Below are 26,736 nucleotides of genomic sequence, written 5' to 3'. Positions count from 1 at the left end.
GGCACAGGTGGGAGGACCACTTGAGCCCAGGAGTTCGAGACCAGACTGGGCAACACAGTGGGACCCCTTCTCTACAAAAAATTTAAAAATTAGCTGGGTGTGGTTGCATGCATCCGTAGTCCCAGCTATTCAGGAGGCTGAGGTGGAGGGATCACTTGAGCAGGCTGCAGTAAGCCGAGATCATGCCACTGCACTCCAGCCTGGGTGACAAAGCAGGACCTTGTCTCAAAAAAAAAAAAAAAAAAGAAAAGAAAAGAAAGAGGGGAGTATAAGGGGGATGTGTCTGAGAATAGCTGAAAAACATCAGCAATATTTGGAAAGAGTTATAATAATCATATTGCAAAGAAAATCACATGCAATTTCTTATTAAATATTTGCCCTGGCCAGGTGCAGGGGCTCGTGCCTGTAATCCCAGCACTTTGGGAGGCTGAGGCAGGCAGATCACTTGAGTTCAGGAATTCAAGACCAGCCTGGGCAACGTGGCAAAACCCTGTCTCTGCAAAAAATACAAAAATTAGCCAGGTATGGTGGCATGCTCCTATAGTCCCAGGTATTTGGGAGGCTAGGGCAGGAGGATCACTTGAGTCTAGGAGGCCGAGGCTGCAGTGAGCCGAGGTCACACCACTGTACTCCAGCCTGAGCAACAGAGTGAGACCCTGTCTCAAAAAATAAGTAAATAAATAAATATTTGCCCTAATTTCCTTTAGAATCCTTTACTTTTCAGATAATACTGGCAATACCATAAAGCAAAATCTCATCATATACTTTTGTATGTTAATAGTAAACTCTAAAATCATTTATAGGTCTCATAGTTGCTTGATTATATTTGTGGGTAAAGGAAAGTTAGTAAAGTAGTAAATTCTTAAAACCTATGGTTCCTTCTATCAGCTCCTTAAACTCTTGTATTTTTGAAGGATAAGAAGCTTTACTTCTTCATGATCATATCTGAGTGACTGCAGAATGAAGCATTTGTCAGTGTGACAGGGAAGACATAAATACAGAACCTTGAGGCCAATGAATGTAACTGCCTATATAACTTGAACAGTTTGAACAGTGATTTAGTGTACTTCTTGATTCATTCCTCCCTTCTATGTCAAATTTAATAAAGTACTTTAACAGGAAGAAGACATCAATAATTTTTTATATATAATCGCTTTTTGCTACACATTCTTTTTTTTTCTTTTAACAGATTATTGCTTGGGACTTCTGCTCTAGACCCAAATAGTTCAAGAGGTTGAAAAGTTTTAGGATGGTCTGAATGAATCATCAAATCACATTCCCTGTGATCTTTTCTCAGCCAACACAGCCAGAATCAACTGCCTACCTCCATGTCCCATCCTATTCTTGGTGTCTCTACAATATAGTTACGATAAAACCTATTAATTATAAAGAAACACAAAGAAGGTTAGGTTTGCATGCACACATGTGAATAGGTGTATGGGTAAAATAAATTCTTTTTTTTCCCCCTTAGAGACAGGGTCTCGCTTTGTTGCTCAGGCTGGAGTGCAGTGGTGTGATCATGGCTCACTGCACTCTGCAACTGCTGGGCTCAAGCAATCCTCCCATATCAGTCTCCCAAGGAGCTAGGTCTACAGACATATGCCAACATACCTGAACTCATTTTTTCATGTTTTGTAGAGATGGGATTTTGCTACGTTGCCCAGGCTGGTCTCAAACTCTTGGCCTTAAGCAATCCTACCACCTCAGCCTCCCAAAGTGTTGGGATTACAGGCATGAGCCACTGCACCTGGCAGAGTAACTTTTTGGCACTTGTTATACCCATTTGCTAGGTTGCTGAGCACAGAACTAATTTTAATGAGTTGGAAGTATATAATAACCAAATTGGATTTTTTTCCCTAGCTTCACTTTAAATAGTATTTACTTTAGAAAGGCACTTTCCCCCCCCATATTGTTACTTTAATTGTACTGCTAAATGTATGGAATGTTTATGCCTTTACAATGGAGAGCACAATGATGGGTTTCCTCTGCTAATACTCTATATGTAAGCAGTCAAAGAATAGGTGTTTTCTGGACAGTACCAAATATTAGGGGTTGCCAGGGAGCAAAGTGTTGGAAGGTGTCCATTTTCCTGTTGTTGAGATTGCCCTGCAGACAGGATACTGGGATCAAGTAGCTCAATCAGCTCCACATCCTCTTGTAACAGGACTTCCTGTTGCAGGATGGTATGTAATGAGTCGAGTCGGAATCCAATATCCTTGCCATTAAAATACCAGAAGAGAGGTATTAACACATATATAATATTGCATTAAACGCTAAGCTCCTAATGTACTAATAAAATTTGGTGGTGTTTATTTTCAGAAGATACTTCAAGAAGAAACAACAGTCCAATCTACCTTCAGTATGATAGCTGGGTTTTATTTTCACTGTAAATGTGAAACAATAAAGGTTGAGATAGACATTATTGAGCCATCAGATGTAAAAGATAAATTTTTAATAACAAGATGTAAAGTAATTACAGATTAACAAACTTGTCTAGTTAAGCCTAATTGATTAAATTGCTAGGGCACGACATGGAAAATATAATCCTATAACATAAAAGATGCTGTCCCTGAAGCTGTAACAATATAGCCAATATTTAAGAATTTTATTAGCAGGATCAAGGCCTCCTAAAAATGGATATTCAGATATTTAAAAATACACTATTAAGGAATGCAATGTAAAATCACACTAACATTTGCGTAGCACTTTATAGTTTACAAAATGCCTTCACATATACGAGCTCATTTATTTCTCCTTCTCTTCTTTCTATTCATCTATCAAGGAATATCTTCTATAAGCCAGGCATCAGGCTTGACACTGAAGACACAAAATGAAAAAGATATACAAGTCTCTATTCTTAAAGAGTTCGTAGTTTAATGAAGTGACCCAAAAAGTAAACAGTTGCAATATAACATGCAAAGGAGTGTGATGAAATACACCTAGAGTACTATGAAAATGGCATAGAGGGACCAAGCCTGTAATGAAGTCAGAGAAAGTAAAAGAGGTGAAGCCTGAGCTAAGTTTTAAAGGATGAACAAAAATTGACCAGACAAAGGAGTTGGAGAAGTGGGATGGTACAGGATAAAAGCCTTTCTAATTTGGGGAAGTGTGAGTCGTCGATATTAGATGATATTATTAATAGATTGTGGACAGAGTGCACATGGTAGAGAGGTGAGAGATGAGGTAGCACTGTTAGGGCAGATAGGTGAATTCTCACAGTAACCCTGTGAGAATTACTAACTTTCCTTTATTTATCATCCTCCTCTCCATTATGTAGGGGAGAACACCAAAGCCCAAAGAGATTAAGTAACTTTCCAGAATTTTGATTTCAAATCCTAAGCGTTTGGTAGCTGTGTTTCCCTGCATATAGTCTGCCTCAAAAGAAAATTTAAAGTTGTATTTTGTATTAAATTTAAACAAATAGAGGCCGGGTGCAGTGGCTCACGCCTGTAGTCCCAGCACTTTGGGAGGCCAAGGTGGGCGGATCACCTGAGGTCAGGATTTCGAGACCAGCCTGGCCAATATGGTGAAACCCCATCTCTACTAACATACAAAAATTAGCTGGGCATGGTGGCACATGCCTGTAATCCTGGCTACTTGGGAAGCTGAGGCAGGAGAATCTCTTGAACCCAGGAGGCGGAGGTTGCAGTGAGCCGAGATTGTGCCACTGCACTACAACCTGGACAACAGAGCAAGATTCCATCTCAAAAAAAATAAAAATAAAAAATAAACCAAAACCAAACAAACAAATTTAGTGCTAGAGTGATCCTACTATATGATCAAAATAAAGAGAATGATGGACAAGGCCATTAGCAATTAAAGTAAAACCTGTTAGGTCTAGGGTGTGAAGGCAACAGGTTTGCTCTTCTTAGTTAACTTAATCATTCCCACACCACACATTCCAGGCCTAGCTGATCATAATGAGGACTTCAGTAAGAATGAGGTGAACCATGTATCAAACTGAGCCCATGACCTCTTGATCAGGGTTATATGCCACTTTTAGAGAAGAAGATTTTTAATATTAGGTGCATTTAGATATATTTTATTTATCTTCAGTCCAAAAAGAGAGCATCTTCTCAATGGAATGTTGATCTTTCTTTTAGCCTGATATGGCTTTTTTTTTTTTTTTTTTTTTACCATCTACTGACACACTCTGCATGTACCTCTGCAGCACTTTTATGTTTCATATTTGAACAACTGCCTCTTCTCTCTTCCTACAATTCTGATTCTAACATTAGGAACCACTTAATTTGACATCCCACCCCACTTTCATAAAAACAGAGCAACACAACTCACTTTATACTATTGTTCAGAGGGGAGAAAAAAGGAGCGCAGGGGCATGGTAGCTTTTTGAGTAATCTCTGAAATTGATCTTACTATTTGGTTCCCCAATTAGACACAGCCATATTCAATGCAAGTATTAAAAATCAAACTTTTGCTACAAAAGCTTTAGACCATACCTTTTATGAGACTTCTATGTACCTATATAAGGTAAGTTTGAAGAAGCCTAACTAGTTGAAGGCTAAAGCTGACAGAGAGTGGAAAAGCCAGTAATATTCAATGGCAGTGCTCTCTCTTCACAGATATTCTGCTTAATCAGTTACTCACTTTCTTTAACACCATTCCCTGGCATCAGACTTATGTGAAAAACTGGGATAACACCTCCCCAAAACCAACGTGCTTAGAGGAAGTATTAATAGCATTAGGAATATCTGATTTAAGAATGTGACAAACCGACTGGGCACTGTGATTCACCCCTGTAATCCCAGCACTTTGGGAGGCTAAGGCGGGCAGATCACTTGAGGCCAAGAGTTCAAGACCAGCATGGCCAACAGAGTGAAACCTCATCTCTACTAAAAATACAGATATTAGCCAGGTTTGGTGGCGTGCACCTGTAGTCCCAGCTACTTGTGAGGCTGAGGCACAAGAATTGCTTGAGCCTGGGAGGCAGAGGTTGCAGTGAGCCGAGATGGTGCCACTGCACTGCAGCCTGAAAAATAGAAGGAGACTCTGTCTCAAAAAAAAAAAAAAAAAAAAGTGATCAACCAACAACCTACAATCATCTATGAATACAAATAAACTTGAAAGGCACCAAGACACTCCAAATAACTAAAACAATGTTATCTTAGTGATTAGATTGCCTCATATAGAGGAAAAACTTGAACTATATTCTGATTATTATAACGGTTTAAATTGAATCAGATTAATGAATTAAGTTTCTTTCTTAAGGATAAAATGTAAAATTAGATATTACTCTTTGATTATAAAAATAAGAACTGCAGAAAACATGTTAACTGTGTTACAAGGTAACAATCAAACTTCCAGAAAAATTGACACCTGCAAATTAAGAAACATGTCATGACAGTCCTATTTGGACTGGGAAGCCCAGATCCAGGTCTCAAACAAATGAAGAAACTGAAAAGGTGCTAATTCTGATCGATTTAAATATTAGCAGGTATCACCTGCATGGCTGGAGGCTCTATGCTCCTGGGATGTGTACTATGTAAACTTTGGCACATTTTCAACAAGTCTGAGTGCCAGGACTTAGTGTCTAGCTTTATATCCTTGCTCCACAACTTAAGCATGTTAATAAGCTCTCTGTGCCAGTTTCCTCTTTGGCAAAAGTGGGATAATAACAGTAGCTACTTCACAGGGTTGTTATGAGGATTAAATAAGTCAGTATCTATAAAATACCAAGAAGAGTGGCTCATAGTAAGCACTGTATGTTAGCTATTACTTTTGTCACTATCTATGCAATAACTGAAACAATAAAGAAAAGCACACGTTGGATATATTACAATACAAAAACTTATAGAACACAAAGTAATTATTACTAGGTTGATGCAGAAAATAAGAGACACAATAGGCTGAAGTTTCGGGAAAGCTTTGAGAAAAAGTTAGGAGTGCTTATTGAAAAGATTCTAATGGATCAAGAAAAAAAAAAAACAAACCAGAAAGTATTCCATCACAGTATAAGAGCACAAACATAGACATACAGAATAAGTACGGAATAAAGGAAAATGAAGACTGGGTTCATTGATACAAATACTGGTGGACAAAGCTGGAAAGGTAGGTTAGGGCCAAATTATGCAGACTCTTTAGTGCTGACGTGACAAATTTGGACTTGATTTGATTGATAAAGATCTTTCTAGGATCTAAATAGGGAAGTGGCATGAGAAAGTACTTAGGAATTCCTTTCTGCATGGATGAAATGAAAGGTTATGAGAAGGCACAGATAAAAAATTAAGAGATTTTGATTTCTTTTTCCTTAGGGATGAAGAAGAGAACTTATTCATTTGTCAGTATTCTTCAAAGATCTTAATCACTTTGGATATCATGGGGCTTTTGATACAAGGATCAAATAAGATAACACGTGTGAAAGCACTTTATAGGCTAAAAGGCACTTAAAAAGTGCCATTACCACTACCCATCATGGTTGCTATAAAGGATTTTTTTAATTTTTAAGAAAAGTACTATAAAAATGAACATTAGTAAAATGTTCAGATATCACAGAGCAATTGCCAATATTCTTACAAAAGAAATGAGGGCCTGCTTCAATATCTGTATAGCTAACAACATTTTAAATACGTCACAATCAAGGGGAAAAAGTCAAGCAATCTCACGCCAAAAGCCAACTTGGCAATTTCTTGTTCCATTACTAGTAAACTAATCCTTAGGTATGTATTCTTATAGTTCTCCATAATATAGGCACAAAAGGGATGCATACAGAAGCTGGCACTGTATAGTGAAACATCACATGAAACATGTGGCCAGTGACACAGAATCAAGAATGAAAAGACCAGGCCTAGGCAGACTATGACTAAATCACAGAAAAATGTATATGGATCCATATACCTTACCACAGTCCTAGTATCACTGAAGAATGAGATGGCTCCACCTGGATAAAAATGGCATTATATGTAGACGATAAGACACTTCATTGACCTTCTCAATACACCTTCAACAAAGATGAAACCCTGAACAAAGAACTTGACAATTTGGATTGCTAAAAAAGTAATTTTAGTCAGCCGAAAAATAATAATACTTGAGCTAGAGAGGTCGTATGCTATAGCAGAAAGAGCATGGCTTTGGAACCATGAGATCTGGGTTCAAATTCTGACTCTATCACTTTCTAGCTGAACACTTTTAGACAATTCACTCAGTAAGTTATTAAAACAAACTGATTGTCTGAACCTTGGTTTTCTCATTACCGAAGCAGACTAAATCTTATAGTGTTGTTTAGATTACCAAATCAAAATGTGAAAGCACTTTGTAAACAATCTCCTTACAAATGTTAATTTACAGGAATGATAATTCTTAAGGTTACAGGCCAGCAGAGATCCTGAAATCTGCTAACTTGTAACTACATTACTCCTTCTGGGAGCCATGAGAACCACATAACTTGAATTTTTAGGCTATACTCCCTGGATTTTGTATTGTTAGGACGTCAGAAGGTGAAGTATTTCCCCCCTGGAGTTCTGTTACAGCAGAGAGTAGAAAAAAACAAAGCCTCACAAAAATCACAAAGACCTTTCAGGTTGACTGTTTCGAGTCTTTGGGAAATTCTGTGATTTAACAGATTGAATTGATCCCACTAATGACATATTCCTTTACCTATAGAGAGGGATACCTGTCAATGGAGGAAGAGGGCAATAGTAAATTAGCAATCTAACAAATAAAGTTTCAATAACTATCAGAGTATTCCATTCTGAGTGGCTAATAACCTCTTTAAAAGCTATAAACAATACCAGTAAGCCCAAATTAAAAGATCCTGAGTTACTGCAGAATCTCTAGTAAAAATCAATTGCTGCCCAAATTGATAGCAAAACAAATTCTGATTCACCAATTATTTCACTAATAACCTAGAACCCTGAAAAGTGGCAAAAAGAAGTGACCACTTACCAACTTGTGAAGTAAGTCATCTTTCTTATTGCACTGAGAAAAAAAAATCCAACTTTTGATGGTTTCAGCCACTTTTAACAGGATACCTTGCTGAAGGAAATGAATGACATTGTATAGGATTATTAAAAGCATACCCAAACAGCAGAAAAACTTCAAAGTACTTACCTCCAATCAATGAGAATTTATATCAGAAAAGGAAGAAAAAAATTGTCCAGGTTATATACCTTGTCAGTACATCTCAGCCTCCTTATTAGTTCCTAAATTTTGTTGCATATCAGGATCACCTGGAGATTTTAGTTAGAAACATATTCTTGGGCCCCCAAACTAAAGATTCTGATTCAATACATTTGGAATGAGGCCTGAAAATCCGATTTTTAAAGAGCAGGCAGAAGTCATTCTGAAGCAGCCCATTTATCCTGGGAAGACTATGTACTATGTCAACATGATGATAGTATTTATTTCAGAAAGAAAAATCATAGGGTGGTTACAAGTTCTCAAATATTAAGACCATTTCATTCCACAATACTAAGTCAAAAAGATACTTTGACCATTTTAGAAAAACTGTCATATATTGATAAAAAAGCTTTACTACTGAATCAACCAAAAATTCAATTTACCTTAATAGCCCATTCCTTGAGCATGCCAGTAAGTGCAGTTTATATTCATTGAGTGATTACTATATCCCAGGTACTGCAAAGGGTCATGGGAAAAAAGATAAATACATGTAACTATTGTTTTCAAGAACTTAGTATAGAAGAAGAGACAATATAAAGAATTACAATCAATGTAAAGTCTGAAAAAGTATTGGAAAAGAGGAGGTCAGAGAGGAGCTAACACTGGAGTTCAGTCCTAACGGATGAGTAGGAATTTAACAAAGAAGGGAAGAACGAGTTGGGCACGGTGGCTCATGCCTGTAATCCCAGCAATTTGGGAGGCCGAGGAGGGCAGAGCACCTGAGGTCGGGGGTTCGAGACCAGCCTGACCAACATGGAGAAACCCCGTCTCTACGAAAAATACAAAATTAGCCAGGCATAGTGGTGCATGCCTGTAATCCCAGCTACTCGGGAGGCTGAGGCAGGCGAATCACTTGAACCCGGGAGGCAGAGGTTGTGGTGAGCCGAGATCACACCATTGCACTCCAGCCTGGGCGACAAGAGCGAAACTGCATCTCAAAAAAAAAAAGGAGAAGATCACTTCAGTCAAGGGAAGAGGATGAAGGAAAGAGCCATTAAAGCACATGTCATGGGGATGGTGGCGCACTCCAGGACAGTTATGACCCAAGAGAAGAAGGGATTAGTAAGGAAGTTAAAAAGGTACACTGAGATAGGTTTTAAAGGATCTTAGACTTACACACCATAATAGTATGAACATTATCCTGTAGGGTGTGAGGAGCTACCAAACATTTTTATGCAAGGAAGTGAAACAATAAAGAAAAATAATTGGCAATAGTGCAGGGGCTAAACTGGCAGGGTATGATTGTAGACAAGAAGCATGATTAAAAGGATATTCAAGGCCGGGGGCGGTGGCTCCCGCCTGTAATCCCAGCACTTTGGGAGGCCGAGGTGGGTGGATCACAAGGTCAGGAGTTCGAGATCAGCCTGGCCAACATAGTGAAACCCCGTCTCTACTAAAAATACAAAAAATTAGCCGGGCGTGGTGGTGGGCACCTATAATCCCAGCTACTCAGGAGGCTGAGGCAGGAGAATCGCTTGCACCCGGGAGGTGGAGGTTGCAGCGAGCTGAGATCGCACCACTGCACTCAAGCCTGGGCGACAGCACGAGACTCCATCTCAAAAAAGAGAAAAGAAAATTAATCACCCAGCTAAATAACCATAAAGGCCTTTAAGTTAGGTAATGAGTACAAAAAAGATCATGAATAAGAGTTAGATTTAAGAGACACAGAAGCTGACTTGATGTATCACTTGATGACCAAGGCTATGTCAGCGCGATTGGAAATGGTATGGTAACTGAGAGGGTGGTGATTTGGGACTATTAAAAAGAACATTTTTTGTTGGTTTGTTTTGGGGGTGTCTGAGGGGGTAGTGATTTGGGACTATTAAAAGGAACGTTTTTTGTTTGTTTGTTTTGGGGGTGTCTGAGGAAGTCCTATTTTAGACAAGTTGAATCTGAGCTTTGTGGGGCACATGTAGATTAAAATGTCTAACAAGCACCTGGAACTCAGCAAAGCCTGGAGAATGGACATAAGTGGCAAGAAAGTAGATGAGATCCCCAGAGAAGATATCAAGCCAACGAGAAGCCTGCTGCTAAAACTCTATGGAATGAATTTAAGAATAATCACAGGAAAAGAAACCAGAAAAAGAGACAGAATGAATATTCATAGTAAGAATATCAGGGCAGACTACTTAACAACTACTAACAAGCATATGCAAAAATAAAGTTAAAAAAGAGATAGCAATTAATGCTAAGGATGGTTTCATTAAGAACTCATAGAAAAACGGCTTTTCAGAGGAAATAATTGATACTTCATTCCTTGAACAGAATTTTGGGAGTAATTCTAAACATACATTCCCTGACAATGAGCTAAACAATACAACAAGTTTTCTAAAATTTAGCTCTCCCCAAATTAGGAAAAAAATTGGTCAGGCATGGTGGCTCATGCCTGTAATCTCAGCAGTTTAGGCCAAGGTAGGCGGATCACTTGAGGTCAGGAGTTCAAGACCAGCCTGGCCAACAGGGTAAAACCCCATCTCTACTAAAAATACAAAACTTGGCTGGGCGTGGTGGCCTGTGCCTGTAATCCCAGCTACTTGGGAAGCTGAGGCAGGAGAATTGCTTGAACCTGGGAGATGGAGGTTGCAGTGAACCAATATTGCATCACTGCCCTCCAACCTGGGCGACAGAGTGAGACTCCGTCTCAAAAAAAAAAAAAAAAAGAACTTCGTTTTAGAAAAATATAGATCCTACAGTTAAAAACTTGTCTTAGAAATGTGCAATATGGCTGGGTGTGGTGGCTCACATCTGTAAGGCCAAGGTAGGAGGACTGCTTGAAGTCAGGAGTTTGAGACCAACCTGGGCAACATAGTGAGTGGCAATTTTTAAATCTTTACAAAAAATAAAGAAGAAAATTAGCTGGGCATGGTGGCACATGTCTGTGGTCCCAGGTACTTGGGAGGCAGAGGTGGGAGGATCACTTGGGCCCAGGAAGTGAAGGCTGCAGTGAATTGTAATCACACCACTGCATTCCAGCCTGGGTGACAGGGGAAGACCCTATCTCAAATAAATAAATAAATAAATAAAATGAAGACAAAACAAACTTTCTAGACATATGATAATTTTTTTGAGATGGGGTCTTGCTATGTTGCCCCGGCTGGTCTCCAACACTTGGGCTCAAGTGGTCCTTCTGCCTCAGACTCCCAAAGTGCCGGGATTATAGACATGAGCCATTGTGCCCAGCCTGGTAATTTTTTAAAACAACCTCTGGCTATGCTTTTTATTGTTCCTCAATTTCTGAGGGGATTCAATTTTAAACTCTCACTTGACTTATTTATAAACTAGCAACAACATTTCTATATATAAAAATACTTGTCATAAATGACAATAATACCTATAAAACCCAAGTTTGTATCAAAACAAAACAAAACAAAAAATTAGAGGTCAATGACCATCTGCTGCTCTAAGACTATCCCCTGGCCATTCTTTGTTTTGTGTTGCCAAGTAACCTCAAATCCAAGCTTATTAAATAGCCTATTATATACAAACCACTTCCCAGGAACATTCACTCTTAAAAGGGGCAAAGGGAAGAAATGGTATAAATGGAGGACTAGGAAAACTGGTTCTGATCCATGTGAGCTCTAACTCTCCTAACTCTCACCTTCTGGGTGTTAGTCAAAAAATTCTCTAGTGTTTACTAGACTATTACAAATGGGCCAGCTTGGTTACCTCACATTTTAGGTGTCTTTGTAAGAAGATTGGGGAAAGGATCCTTCTGCCAATCCATACTTTCCCTGTAAATGACTAATTGAAAGTTTTAAATGCTCCTCTCAATAGTGATAAAACACTGATTAAACTAGAATGCTCAAGGAATGAGGAAATTTGGTTATATTTTTTCTATTAAATTACAATTCCTTTGGTTAAAACTAAAATATACTAGACATGTAGACAGAGGTTAAGAACATAAACTCGGAGTAAAGTACAGGTTCTAATCCCAACTCTACCTCTTACAAGCTAAGTAACCTATGATAATTTATAATCCTCCTATGCTTCAGCTGTCTCATCTAAAAATAGAGTAAATTTCTTTTTTTGTCTTTGAGACACAGTTTTGCTCTTGTTGCCCAGGCTGGAGTGCAATGGCACAATCTTGGTTCACTGCCACCTCCGCCTCTCAGGTTCAAGTGATTCTCCTGCCTCAGCCTCCCGAGTAGCTGGGATTACAGGCGCCCGCCACCACGCCCAGCTAATTTTTCCATTTTTAGTAGAGACAGGGTTTCACCATGTTGGCCAGGCTGGTCTCGAACTCCTGACCTCCGGTGATCCACTCGCCTTGGCCTCCCAAAGTGCTGGGATTACAGGCGTGGGCCACCGCGCCTGGCCCATAAATTAATTATTTTAGTAAACATGGCTAGCAGGACATAAATGAATCCAGAAAATGCATTTTGTAGAACATAATTAATGGAGATTTTTCTAGTATCTCGGCCTCACAATGCTGGACATCGACTATGAGATATTTACTGTATAAAAGTATTTAATTCTATAGATAAAAAAGTCACCAGAAGTTATGCTCACTCCATTATCTACACCTGAAACTGTGTTTAAGAAATATCAATTTACGTTCTTGTCATTCATGCTGTTTTTAAAAAAAAAGATTTAAAGAGAAAAATCCAGTTAGTAGAGGATTCCTATTAGTTGTGCTCTCATTAAAGTTTTAGTATATTTTTTTCGGTTCTGTTTGGATAGCATCAATATTTAAATAAGTAATGTATTTTAATTCTCTACCAAATTATTTCCTCACTGGATATAAATTACCTACAAAGTATTCCAAAGCAGTAAGGATTCATGTTTATCTAACAGAAAGTTTTGTACTATTGATGAAATAAATAGTCTTACCAGTGTGAGGGAGGATATGGAAGTGCTTAAGAAGTATCTGAATAGCCAGTAAGGTAAAGTGCAAAAGATTCGGCCAGAAAGAATAAGCATGCTTTCTTACTTTTGGTAGGACTCTTGTAGGAGGCTTTTGTTGTCCCTCTGTTGTGCATTTTTCTGTTTTTGGTGACAAAGAAGAACATATTTCAAAGTCTGTGTGTCCCAGATCCTGTAAGTATTGGTAAAGTGGAGAATTCTGAAAAAGACATAAAATAAAGCAAATTTCAAGATCATTACTACTTCAAAAGTTTCAGGGGCCAAACTTAATACCAGATTTCACTATTGTGACCAGTATGTCCAAATTCTTTAAGGCTTCTTCTATAAGAACTGAATTATCTGTTATAATACAATGCCATTTAACACAAACAAATCAACAAACAATTCAACAGAGGAACCCAAAAAAGGAAAAACTCTAAATCAAACTCACAGATTTTTTTTTTGAGTGAGTACCAGCAAGAAAAAATGAATTTAGGAATATAAATAGATTGTTAAGCAATTTCACTGTCCCAAATTTTATAGTCTTAGACTGCTTCAAAATAGCCAATGTTATAGATAACTCAAACGACAATGTTATTACTCAAAGCCAAGAATAATTAAACAATGATTATATTGTATGAATTATAATATTTTTATCATCTCATCATATTCCTTAATTCATTCAAGCACAAATACATATTATCTACCATATGCTCAGCACTGTGAACAAACTTAAAACTCTTCAATAATGTTACCTTAGATAAGCTATATCTTACATACGAGCATATGACAAATAGAACACAGTATGGCTAACAAAAGCATTAGAACACAGAGGTTAAGAACACAATCTGCTGGGCACAGTGGCTCATGCCTGTAATCCCAGCACTTTGGGAGGACAAGGTGGGTGGATTATCTGAGGTGAGGAGTTTCAGACCAGCCTGGCCAACATGGTGAAATGCTGACTCTACTAAAAATATAAAAATTAGCCAGGCATGAAGGCTTGTGCCTGTAATCCCATCTACTCGGGAGGCTGAGGCAGGAGAATCGCTTGAACCCAGGAGGCAAACGTTGCAGTGAGCCGAGATCACGCCACTGCACTCCAGCCTGGGCGACAAGAGCAAAACTCCATCTCAAAACAAACAAACAAACAAAAACCAATCTACAGATTCAAATCCCGACTCTGCCTCTTACTAGCTAAGTAACCAGGAAATTTATAATCCTTTTGTGCATCAGCTGTCTCATCTAAAAATAGCAGTAATAGCACTTAGTTCATAGAGTTCTTATGAAAATTAAATTAATATAAAGCATCTGGGACAGTCCTTGCCACATAGTAAGCACTCCATTTATACTTTTAACTATATATAAGCTATGTGGAAACAGCACAGATTTTTGGAACAGACCAAAAAAAAAAAAAATCACCCCAACCCCATCAAACAGAAATATCAATGTCACTACTGGATGAAAATCTACTGGACAACTATTTCTGAACAGCAAGCTTAAATTTTAACTTTCAACCTTCTCTAAAGCATACAGTTGGTGACATGTTTAAAAATAAATCTTGGCTGGGGGCGGTGGCTCACGCCTGTAATCCCAACACTTTGGGAGGCTGAGGCAGGCAGATCATCTGAGGTCAGGAGTTCAAGACCAGCCTGGCCAACATGGTGAAACCCTGTCTCTACTAAAAATATAAAAATCAGCCGGGCATGATGGCAGGTGCCTGTAATCTCAGCTACTCAGGAGGCTGAGGCGGGAGAATGGCTTGAACCTGGGAAGTAGAGGTTGCAGTGAGCCGGGATTACGCCGTTACATTCCAGCCTGGGTGACAGAGCAAGACTTTGTCTCACCAAAAAAAAAAAAAAAATTAAAAAATTAAAAAAAAAATCTTGATTCCATTCAATGAAATATTTAAATCTCCAAAAAGACTGCAATTAGGTGGGGGGAGGGGGGAGGGATAGCATTAGGAGATATACCTAATGCTAAATGACGAGTTAATGGGTGCAGCACACCAGCATGGCACATGTATACATATGTAACTAACCTGCACATTGTGCACATGTACCCTAAAACTTAAAGTATAATAATAATTTTTAAAAAAGACTATAATTAGGTTTTAGAGATAAAACAACAGAAAAAAAAAAAGAGCAACACAGTTAAAGTACTATGTGGCAAAATCTTAACTATTTTAGTTTCATCTTCTCAGTTAAGGTTCACAACAATAAAAGTTATTATTATCATCATCATTGTTATTTTTATTCCAATTCCATAGATGAGGAAACGGGTTCACTCAGTTAGAAAAAGCAGGATTATACTCTATTACCTAAAATAAGAAACAGTCCCTTCCATGTCTATTAAGGAAGACACCAAAAAGTTACTTATAGTTTAGTACAAATACACCAAGCAAATTAACAATGTCAGGAAAGTATTTGGATACTATGGAAACAGGAGAGATACCTAAGATAGACCAAGACATTTAGGGAATATATTCTTGCATTCAGAAGAATAAGGAAGAGTGGGAATCTGCTGGACTGGTAGCAATTTGTGGAATATCAATTTGAGAGAACAGGAATTGAGTCAAATGCCTTTCTTTTAAGCTATGTTTAATCTCTTTTTTTAAGAAAAATATTTTTATAAAAAGTAATATATTCCTCTACCAGATTTAAAATTTCTGGCAGCACAAATGGTTAATCTTGATATCACCCATAATGTATATTCAAATATTGCCTTGAATTACTGAATCTGCATTTTCAAAGTGAACTGTGAACCCCACCCTGCTCTTGCCCCAGTGGAGGCAAAAGAACAAGAATGCCAGTTCATTTGTTTGGGCCGACCTTACATACTTTAAAAAAAAACATTGTTTTTAAGGCAGTAGAACCCTTTCTTCAAATGAACTCCCATGGGGAAGAACAATAAATAAGATGGATCAAAGGGAAGTTACTCTAACTCTGGGTCAGCAGCCTTTTTCGGTAAAAGGCCAGATCGTAAATATTTCAGACTCTGCAAGCCATATGGTCTCTGTCACAACTAATCAAGTTTGCTGCTGTAGTGAGAAAACAGACTCAGCCAATACATAAACTAATGAGTATGGCTATGTCCCAATAAAACTTTATTTATAGACACTGAAATTTGAACTTCATATAATTTTCATATGTCACAAAATATTTTGATATTTTCCCCAGCTGTTTAAAAACATTTTAAAAACCTGCCATCCAAAAATGGGGGTACAGGTCACGGTGGCAAATCCGGCCCAAAAACCTTAATTTGCTGATTCCTGTTCTTTTTGTTTGTTTTCTGTTTTTCTTTTTCTTTCTTTCTTTTTTTTTTTTTTTGAGATAGGGTCTCACTGTGTTGTCCAGGCTGGCCTAGAACTCCTGGGCTCAAGCTATCCTCTGGCTTCAGCCTCGTGAGTAGCTGGGACTACAGGTGCAAGCCATCGTGCCCTCCTCTCCTAATAAAAGACTCAGTCAAAACCAGGAGACAAACTCTTGACTGCTAACTGTTCTCTGGTAAGAAACTTAGAGAGTCGAGATGAGTACAAACTTTTTACTGAGATTATAATGCCCTTTTTTACTGTACAGATAGCAGATGCTCTCTCATCAGTGACCCCAACGTCCTTTCCTTTTCCACTTTATGTCACAGATCACAAAATAACAAAATGTAGTATAGATTGTTTTTTAAAAAATGATAACCAGAAGAGAAACAAGAATACTTTTTTCTTCAAATATGTTCTGTATATAAGCTGAGGGCATATATACACACTCAGTTCAGATCACCATAATCTGGAACACTTGCTATTTCACATTTCACAATGACAGCACATTAATCATTCACTTTATATATCACAGATCATATCCAACAGTATCATGTGATACAGTAAATTCTACTAGTAGTTTATTCTGCTTTTTCTGCAAATACAATTTCTCATTAACTTTTTGGCTGGTTTCACAGGCTTCTTGTTAAAGGTGTGGCACACCCATTTGTGCTATATAACTATGAGTGATTCCTCAGTAGTTTTGGTTTCTTCCCCATCATTAGTAACAGATCAGTTTTATCCCAGAAAGCACTGTTTTACAGTTCTGGAAAAATCTGGCTTACCAAGGTGATCACCATACTTTGTTTCATGGCTGTATGTAACAAAGCATTTGTCAAAGTTTCATAGAAGACAACCTTTGGAGACTGAGGTGAATGTATTGCAGGTTTAATAAAATGTAATTTCTAGTTATCTACTATTATATTTCATATTTGCATTTTTCCATTTTTGGCTGTTAGTGCAAATCATATTACTTCCTAACACATGTAAACCCAGATACTGTATGAACACTATGAACACTCAAGTTCTATTCATTATGCTTACATTAATTCTTTTAAAATGTTTAGGAATAAAATTGCTATCACTTTTTCTCCGAAACTGTCAAATAACTTGTGTATTATTTAATAGATCTCAGAAAACCATATCCTAACCAGTAGTTCTCAAATTATTTGGTCTCAGCTCTCCTTATAATCTTAAAAATTATGGAGAGCCCCAAAGAGCTTTTGTTTACATGGACGTCTAATGACATCATATTAGAACTCAAAACTAAAATTTAAAAAAAACTTATTATTTTACTTGAAAATAGCAATAAACCTGTTACAATGTTAAACAACATATGTTAATGAAAAAATTCTCCAAAATGAAAAAAATTTATTGAGAAGAACAGATTGTTTTACACTTTTTGCAAATCTCTTTATTGTTTGGCTTAATAGAAAATTGCTGGATACTTATATCTGCTTCTGCATTCAATGTGTTGCAATGTATTGTTTTGGGTGAAGTATACAGAAAAATCAAGGCTTACACAAATAATATAGTTGGAAAGCCAGAAGTATTTTAATAGTCTTTTCTGATCATTGTAGTATCAAAGAAGAATAGCCGTATCAAAACAAGTAATAGTTTCAAATAGCTAAATGTTAACGTAGAATATGCAACCATCTGATGAGCTTTTTGTACTCTGTATACACACATGAGAATGACAGTGACAAAGGCAAATAATGTCTTAGTATTAAAACCTGATCACTCAACATAATTTATTTTGACTTTTTTTCTTTTACAGCAAGGGGAGGCTCCCTATTGCAACTGTTCTGACCACTATATTTTAGAGGTTTTGGAATATTAGGCTTATACACTAATAAATACAGGGAAATATTTATTTTTCATAAAGTATTAGATGGTAGCTTTAGAAAGGGGTGTTTTTGTGCAGAGGGTAAGGCAGAGTAGGTAGTTGTCTCTATTATGACTTTTCCTTGGTTCAAGCAAAATAAAACCGCAAATGTTTTATTTAAGTTGTTTTTTTGAAGAGAAATCATTAACACTGGATTCAAACTATAATTTCGAAGTATTGGAGAATGTTACTGATGCCAAAAGAAATATGAGAAACCTCAGACACAGCATGTGGGAGCTCCTCAGGAAATCTTTGTGGTTCACTATTCCTGTAAGTTTTAGCTGACAGAAAACACATATCATAACACCAGAAAGAATTTTGCTAAATGAAAAACAGCCAAGAAACTTTGGTTGCACTAAGATTGTTCTGGTGGCCGAAACATTTTTGCAATAAAAATAAACAAAAATAGACAGGAAAATCCCACATTTTTGCTGAAGAAAGCTCTTTAAGAAAATGTCTCATCCAAGTCCTACACTACTGACACTTCTTGCCAGCCCTGCTCCCTGCAGGCCCCACATAAAGATATCAGATCTGGGTGGGTGCGGTGGCTCACGCCTGTAATCCCAGCAGTTTGGGAGGCGAAGGCGGGTGGATCACTTGAGGTCAGGAGTTCGAGACCAGTTTGGCCAACATGGTGAAACCCCGTCTCTACTAAAAACACAGAAATTAGCCAGGCATGGTGGCACATGTCTGTAATCTCAGCTACTCGGGAGACTGAAGCAGGAGAATCCCTTGAACCCAGGAGGTGGAGGTCGCAGTGAGCTGAGATCCCGCCACTGCACTCCAGCCTGGGCAACAGAGCGAGACTCTGTCTCAAAAAAAAAAAGACAAAGAAAAAAAAGAAAAGATATCAGATCTCCCAGATGTATAAAGTCCAACCATTCACTTATGGCAGTGCTTGTTTTCTACATGATTCATGATGTATTCTGTACAAGTGCCAGTGTCATTACTACATCATTGCTGGTTAGCTTTTATTTGAGACAGGGTCTTTCTCTGTCACCCAGGCTGGAGTGCAATGGCACGATCATAGCTTACTATAGCCTCAACCTCTGGAGGTCAAGCAATCTTCCCACCTCAGCCTCTGAGTGGCTGGGACTACAGGTGCAAGCCACCATACTCAGATAATTTTTAAATTTATTGTAGAGATGGGGTCTTGCTATGTTTCTCTGGCTGGTCTCCAACTCCTGGCCTCAAGGGATCCTCCTGCCTCAGCCTCCTGAGTCACTGGGATTATAAGCAAGAGCAGTTCTACCTGGCTACAGTGCTTTTATTATTAGCTTCACTCTTTTAAACTGCTTTAAACTCTTATAGATAGAACAAGTTGTAAGCTTTCAGGTCTTGGGCCAGAGAAGAATGGGCCAAAGATGGCAGAATTAGGCAACTGATTCAATAATAAATACTTACTGAACATCTTCCATGTCAGGCAACATGTAGGCACAGGGGATAAAACAAAACAGGAACAGTTTTTCCTAAAAGAGTTTTATCTTGTAATACTTCTGATAAAACCACGGTTCATCAAGCTTTCAACATTACCAAGGAAATATTGAGTGCTCTGGTACTTTCTAGGTATGCTCTGTTTCCAGAAAAATCCTCTCCCTGTTTCAGCTTCCTTAAGCACAAAGTAAGAATGCTATGGGACTCTTAAACTTGTTCAGGTAGTAAAACAAAACTCACGACACTCTGAGAAACAAGATAAAAAGGTGGTATTTTTATTTTTTATTTTTTGAGATAGAGTCCCCCTTTCACCCAGGCTGGAGTGCAGTGGCACGATCTTGGCTCACTGCAACCTCCACCTCCCGGGTTCAAGTGATTCTCCTGCTTCAGCCTCCCAAGTAGCTGGGATTACAGGCATGCGCTACTACACCCAGCTAATTTTTTGTATTTTTAGTAGATATGGGGTTTCACCATGTTGGTCAGGCTGGTCTTGAACTCCTGACCTCAAATGATCCGCCCATCTCAGACTCCCAAAGTGCTGGGATTACAGGCATGAGCCACCTTGCCTGGCCAAAAGTGGTATTTTAAAATACAGAATTTTGTGCTAAACCAAATGTCATCTTATGCTACAAAATAAGCTAAATACAGAGTATGGAAATCCTGTAGATCAAATTATTTAGTTTCTATGACTCAAGGACATATCTAAATAAATAATGAAATGCATTTGTCTTTAAAAAAAAAAACACACCAAAAAAAATTACCAAATTTCTTCAACAAATAAATGACTTTTAAAAAGGTGAGAGGCAGGAGACTGAGGTGGGAGGAAGGATGGTTTAAACCTGGGAGGCAGAGGTTACAGTGAACTGAGATCACACCATTGCACACCAGCCTGGATGACAGGGCCAGATCTTGTCTCAGAAAAAAAAAAAAAGAGGCAAGAGGGTGGGGAAAGACTAAAGTGACGTATCACCCAAATGCAACGTAGGGACTTGTTTTGGATTCTGCTTGGAACAACTGTAAGAAGGCATTTTTGAGAATTTAAGGAAGCCCAAACACAGACTACGTATTAGATATTAGGAAATTATTATTAATTTTGTCAGATGAGATAATTATATTGGGGTTATCATTATTTATTTATTTAGAAACAGGGTCTCGTTCTGTCACCCATGCAGTGGTGTGCATAGCTCACTGCAGCCTCAAACTCCTGGGCTCAAGGAATCCTCCCACCTCAACCTCCTGTGTAGCTGGTACTACAGGTATGTGCCATTATGTCCGGCTAATTGTTTTTTATTTTAGAGACAGGCTCTCACTATGTTGCCCAGGCTGGTCTCCAACCCCTGGGCTCATCTGATCCTCCCACCTCGGCCCAAAGCACTGGGATTATAGGTGTAAGGCACTGTGCCTGGCCAGAGTTATCTTGAAAAAGGAAAAAAAAAAAAAAGAGTTTTTAGTCTGTTTTGTGTTGCTATAACAGAATACTTGACACTGCATATTTTATAAAGAAAGAAGCTTACTTAGCTCACAGTTCTGCAGGCTGGGAAGTTCAAGAGCATGCCACTGGCTTCTAGCAAGGGCTCTGCTGCCTAGATATAATATGGCAGAAGGTCAAAGCAGGAGTGGGTATGTGCAAAGGGGCCAAGCCCTAAGAATGTCCTTACTTTATAACAACCTGCTCTTTCAGGAACTAATCAGTTCCCAAGAGAACTAATTCAGTTTTGAGAGAGCAAGAACTCACTCACTATTGTGAGAATGGCACCAAGCCATCCATGAAAGTGGAGCCTCGTGACCTAAATGCCTCCCATTAGGTCCTACCTCTTAAAGGTTCTACCTCCCAACATCGTAGCATGGCAATTAAATTTCAACATGAGTTTTGGCAGGGACAAACCACACCTAAATCACAGCAAGTACTTGTCTGTTAGAGATACATACTGATACATTTACAGGTGAAATTAGGTAATGTCTGATATTTGCTTTATTTTTATTTATTTATTTATAACAGGCCAAATGGGAGTCACATGGTATTTGCTTTAAAATACACCAAGAAAAAAGATGGGGGAGGGTGAGAGGAATAGATGAGACAGTTTGGTAAAATGTTAACAGCTGCTGAAGCTGAAGCTGAAGCTGAGTGATGGGTAAATGGAGCTTTTTTTTTTTTTTTTTTTTGAGATGGTGTCTCACTGTCACCCAGGTTGGAGTGCAGTGACACTATCTCTGCTCACGGCAACCTCCAAGTGATCCTCCCATCTCTGTCTCCCAAGTAGCTGGGACCACAGGCATGCACCACCACCCCCAGCTCACTTTTTGTATTTTTGGTAGCGATGGGGTTTCACCAGGTTGCCCAGGCTGGTCTGGAACTCCTGAGCTCAAGTGATCTGCCCACCTCAAACCTCCCAAAGTGCAGGAATTACAGGCATAAGCCACCAGGCCTGGCCATGGAGTTTTCATTGTAGTATTCTCTCCCTTAAAATACATTTTTAAGGTCTATAATAAAAGTCTTTTAAAAATCAGATGCTAGGTTTTCCTAAAGTCTGGTATAAAAGGCTTAAGAAAATACTATGGAACAAAAATGTAAACTCGAAAAAATTCAACTTATTATTATAATCTGGGGAAAATATCATTTTACTGATTTTTTTTTTTTTTCTTTTTTTGGTGAGATGGAGTTATGCTCTTGTCGCCCAGGCTGGAGTGCAATGGCGCCATCTCGGCTCACTGCAACCTCTGCCTCCCAGGTTCAAGTGATTCTCCTGCCTTAGCCTCCCAAGTAGCTGGGATTACAGGAGCCAGCCACCACGCCCAGCTGACTTTTGTATTTTTACAAATACAGGGTTTTACCAGGTTGGCCAGTCTGGTCTCGAACTCCTGACCTCAGGTGATCTGCCTGCCTCAGCCTCCCAAAGTACTGGGATTACAGGCGTGAGCCACCACGCCCGGCCCATTTTATTAGATTTTAAAACACTCCACACGTAGTCCCAGCTACTGAGGATGCCTGCTTGAGCCCAGGAGTTTGAGGCTGTAGGGCCTATGATCACACTTGTGAATAGCTACTGCACTCCAGCCTAGGCAACATAGCAAAATCCTGTCTCTAAAAAAGAAAACAAAACAAAACAAAATAAAAACCAGAAAAAACCCATTAGAGTCTTACAAACTTCTATCTAATAGTCTCAGGTGATTTTATTTTTATTTTTTTTAGAGATGGGGTCTCACTATGCTGCCCAGGCTGATCTTGAACTCCTGGCCTCAAGCGATCCTCCCACCTTGGCCTCTCAAAGTGCTGGGATTACAAGTGTGAGCCACCATGTCCAGGTCAAACTTCCATCTAGTAGTGGTACTTCCATAGTAGTGGTAGTTTTAATGTCTATTGAAAGAGAATACGACAAAAAGCAAATGTTAATATAGATAAGATCTAAAATAAATTTATGAGTTAATCACATGTGTATCAACTAGTGTAACTTGTACATGTGCTATTTTTTGTGTTTATTTTTAAAAAATTCAGAAAATGATGAGCAAGTATTTGGACTTGCAAACTTCCTGCAACAATGTCTACGCTTTTTAATATTTTCGCCAAGGTCAACAAATATCAAAGGTATCCTCTAGCAACATGATTTCAAGTTGCTAGTCTCAGTGGAGGCACAAATAAGTGTCTACTTACCTGTCAATTTGAATTATTCACATTTTCTTTCCACAAACTAATGTAAAGTTCATGGAATAAACTATTCTCAATTATGTGATTTTTCTGAGCCATGTTTTAAAATCACCATTAAACAAGACAGTTAAAAACAAAAAGCAGAAACAAAAAAACTACTATGTTCTTATAAAGCAGTGGTTCTCAAAGTAAATCATCACTACACAACTCCCCCTCCCCACATTTGGCAATTTCTGGAGACATTTTTCATTGTTAAAACTGAGGGGTGTGCTAGGCAGGGTAGCTCACTCCTGTAATCCCAGTACTTTGGGAGGCCAAGGCAGGAGGAATTGCTTGAGGCCAAGCGTTTGAGACTATCCTAGGTAATATAAAGCAAGATCTTGTCTCTACTAAAAATAAAATTAGCCAGAAATGGTGGTGTGCGCCTCTGGTCCCAGCTACTTGGGAGGCTGAAAGTGAAGGATTGCTTGAGCCTGGAGTCAAGGCTGCAGTAAGCCATGCAAGACTCGTCTCAAAACAAACAAACAAAACCTGTTGGCAAGGCACGGTGGCTCACACCTGTAATCCCAGCACTCTGGGAGGCCAAGATGGGTAGGTCACTTGAGGTCAGGAGTTTGAGACCAGCCTGGCCAACATGGTGAAACCTTGTCTCTACTAAAAAAAAAATACAAAAATTAGCCGGGCGTGGTGGTGCACATCTGTAGTCCCAACTACTTGGGAGGCCTGAGGCAGGAGAATCACTTGAACCCAGGAGGCGGAGGCTGCAGCTGAGATAGCGCCACTGCACTCCAGCCTGGGCAACACAGCAAGACTCCGTCTTAAAAAACAAAAACAAAACAAAAAAATCCCCCAAAAACTGTGGGGTGGATGTGAGCAGCGCTACTGGTATCTAGTGTGTAGAGATCGGGATGCTGCTCAACATCCTACATTGCACAGGACAACCCTCACAAAGAGTTATCTGGCCCAAAGTGTCAATAGTTCTAAGGCTGAGAACCTGTTTTTGAGTATAAGGAATCAAAGATTGAAAAAAATCACAAAAAAATACGTAGCCTAGCAGCTGCTTTCATTATTTACTTTTTATTTTGGGACGATGACTGATTTGAAAAGCAATGACCAAAATGGAAAATTACTTGTTTTTCCATGACTTGCAATGCTCAACAGCCTGTTGCAAAAACAGGCTTTCTAAGAGTGAAATGAGTTACCTTCTAAATAACTGCATTAGAATTTATGCATTGAAATTTTAATCAGCTACTAATATAAAACCAAAATAATTATAGCACTTGGTTACACTAAGTATTGTGATAATCAATATGAACCTTTAAATAGGCTGAGAAATGTTATTACAGTATTAAAAATATCTGAAGAAAATAATTTTCTATATAACATCGTTTTACTCCAGTAGAGCCTTAAATTTTAAAAACGTTAAGAATAGCTGAGCTAAGCTGTTGGGAGATTATTTCTACATAAACTTCATGCTCATCTAACTGAACTTCAGTCTTCCAATAAAAAATTTTCCTTATTTAAAAAATTATGTTGGGGTGTCAACATAAGAAAAGAAGTGCAAATCTGACTATCTGGGCCATAGATATTAACTAGGAAAGTTAGATATCTCAATAAACCTAGCCTCTTCCACAAATGGCACTTTACTGAATGGTTTCTTTTGGATACTGACACACTATTAATATCAATACTACAGGTCCACAATCCAGCACATCTACTGGGCTAAGAACAGTCAATGATTGTCTATCTTCCAACTCAGTAGTCATTGTTGCAATGTTTCTGTTTTCCTCTTTCTTTTTTTCCTTCCTTCCTTCCTTCCTTCCTTCCTTCCTTCCTTCCTTCCTTCCTTCCTTCCTTCCTTCCTTCCTTCCTTTCTCTCTTTCTCTCTCTGTCTCCTCTCTCTCTCTCCTCTCTCTCTCTCTCTTTCGAGTCTCCCTCTGTTGCTCAGGCTGGAGGGCAGTGGCACAATCTCAGCTCACTGCAACTTCCACCTCTCAGGTTCAAGTGATTTTCCTGCCTCAGCTTCCCGAGTAGCTGGGATTAAAGGCATGTGCCACCACACCTGGCTAATTTTTGTATTTTTAGTAGAGATGGTGTTTCACCATGGTGGCCAGGCTGGTCTCAAACTCCTGACCTCAAGTAATCTGCCCTCCTTGGCCTCCTAAAGTGCTGGGATTACAGGTGTGAGCTACCGTGCTGGGCCTTATGTCACTTATTCTGTCTGTCTGAACCCTCCGAGCTCTTCACACTAGCCCTGATGCACCCTTGAGACTCTCTCCTTCCCTTTATCAGAAGAGCTGATCTCAGAGCCATATACCCTTTCAGAAAAGCAATTTGTAGTCTGCACTAACTACTGGCCAAATTCTGATTCTGGTCCCTCACACTATCTATTCTCTCTTGCAGATGGCAATGACTGAGTGCTAACAGCATTCCAGGGTAAAGATCATCTGGATAGAAAAGGGACAATCATCATTTACTCCTTTATCACTAGCCAAATATTTATTGAGCACCTACTCTGTGTCAGGCACTAGTTACTTTAGCAGTTCTCTGCCATTAACTTCTCTCTGGGGATATACAAGAAAAGTTAACTTATTTCATCTGTAAAAGGACACTAAGCTCAACTGCTCAACCTCAGTTTGTTTTTTTGTTTTTTACTGCCTTGCTGCTTTTATACTAAAAATTTTAAAAATACAAAAAGATATAAAATGAGAAATAACTTTGTTTTTCCTACCTTAGTCCCCTAGTCTCTCACCCAAAAGGTAATAAATATTTAGCTCATGAATCCTTCCCCCAAAATTTAGTATCCACTTATATATGTATGAATAGCCTTCAAAATTTCTATACAAATGGAAATATACTATATACTTTTCTCTGCACTTGCTTCATCGAATGTATTTTAGAGACCTTTCCATATTAGGACATATATTGTACCTTATTCCTTTTTAGTGTCCTTATAGCATTTCAATTCTATGAATCTATCATGATTTATTTATCCAGTCTCTTATTGTTGGAAAACTGGGACTACAAGAAGTATAAAAAATGAAAACATTTAATAAATGTGTTTAAGTATTAAAATCAAAATAAATTGATTACTGATTGAAATGGTTGGGAATGGAGGGATCAAGATTAAGATTTCTGATTTGAAGAATCAGGTGGTGCTATTTAATGAAATATGAAACAGTGGCGTAGCAACAAATCTGAGGAGGAAGGTGATGTATTAGAAGTGCCTATGAGATAGTCAAATGTGAACGGCTTAGACCTAAAATGTCTGGAGGTCAGGAAAGTAGCCTACTGAATGTATACATTCAAGTTTTTAGCATATAAATATGATGGCAAACTCATATGACATACCAGTATAGAAACATATCTAGTCTGGAAGATCAACTAGAGATAATGGCAAGAGAAGACAGGAAGGCCCTAACAGAGTTACTATATATATTTTAGAAAACAGTAGAGCCAAGCCTGAAAAACAATGTAGTAACACTAAAA

General features: G+C 38.5%; 1 protein-coding gene across 50 annotated transcripts in view; it reads right to left on the bottom strand.

Annotated features, from left to right (window-relative positions):
• The window catches only part of VEZT (vezatin, adherens junctions transmembrane protein), an 80,702-nt gene that overhangs the window by 35,131 nt on the left and 18,835 nt on the right, over positions 1-26,736 (bottom strand). For 16 of the 50 annotated variants that reach the window (XR_010148381.1, XR_010148382.1, XR_010148378.1 and 13 more), the window contains 3 exons: positions 13,067-13,198; positions 7,903-7,992; positions 2,040-2,215 (listed from right to left, as the gene is read on the bottom strand). Coding sequence is in view for 32 of the 50 variants with exons in the window: in XM_024347990.3 (XP_024203758.1) it covers positions 2,040-2,215; positions 7,903-7,992; positions 13,067-13,198 (398 nt within the window). In the remaining 18 variants the exon portion in view is untranslated. Of the gene's footprint in view, positions 1-2,039; positions 2,216-6,855; positions 6,899-7,902; positions 7,993-8,519; positions 8,593-13,066; positions 13,199-22,858; positions 22,960-26,736 lie in introns of all 50 variants that reach the window. The other 34 variants (XR_010148387.1, XR_010148388.1, XR_010148389.1 and 31 more) reach the window with 7 other exon arrangements.

Source organism: Pan troglodytes, chromosome 10 (genome assembly GCF_028858775.2).
Source record: "Pan troglodytes isolate AG18354 chromosome 10, NHGRI_mPanTro3-v2.0_pri, whole genome shotgun sequence".
Taxonomy (NCBI): domain Eukaryota; kingdom Metazoa; phylum Chordata; class Mammalia; order Primates; family Hominidae; genus Pan; species Pan troglodytes.
Note: the sequence above shows the minus strand (reverse complement) of the source record. Positions and strands in the feature narration are given on the sequence as shown.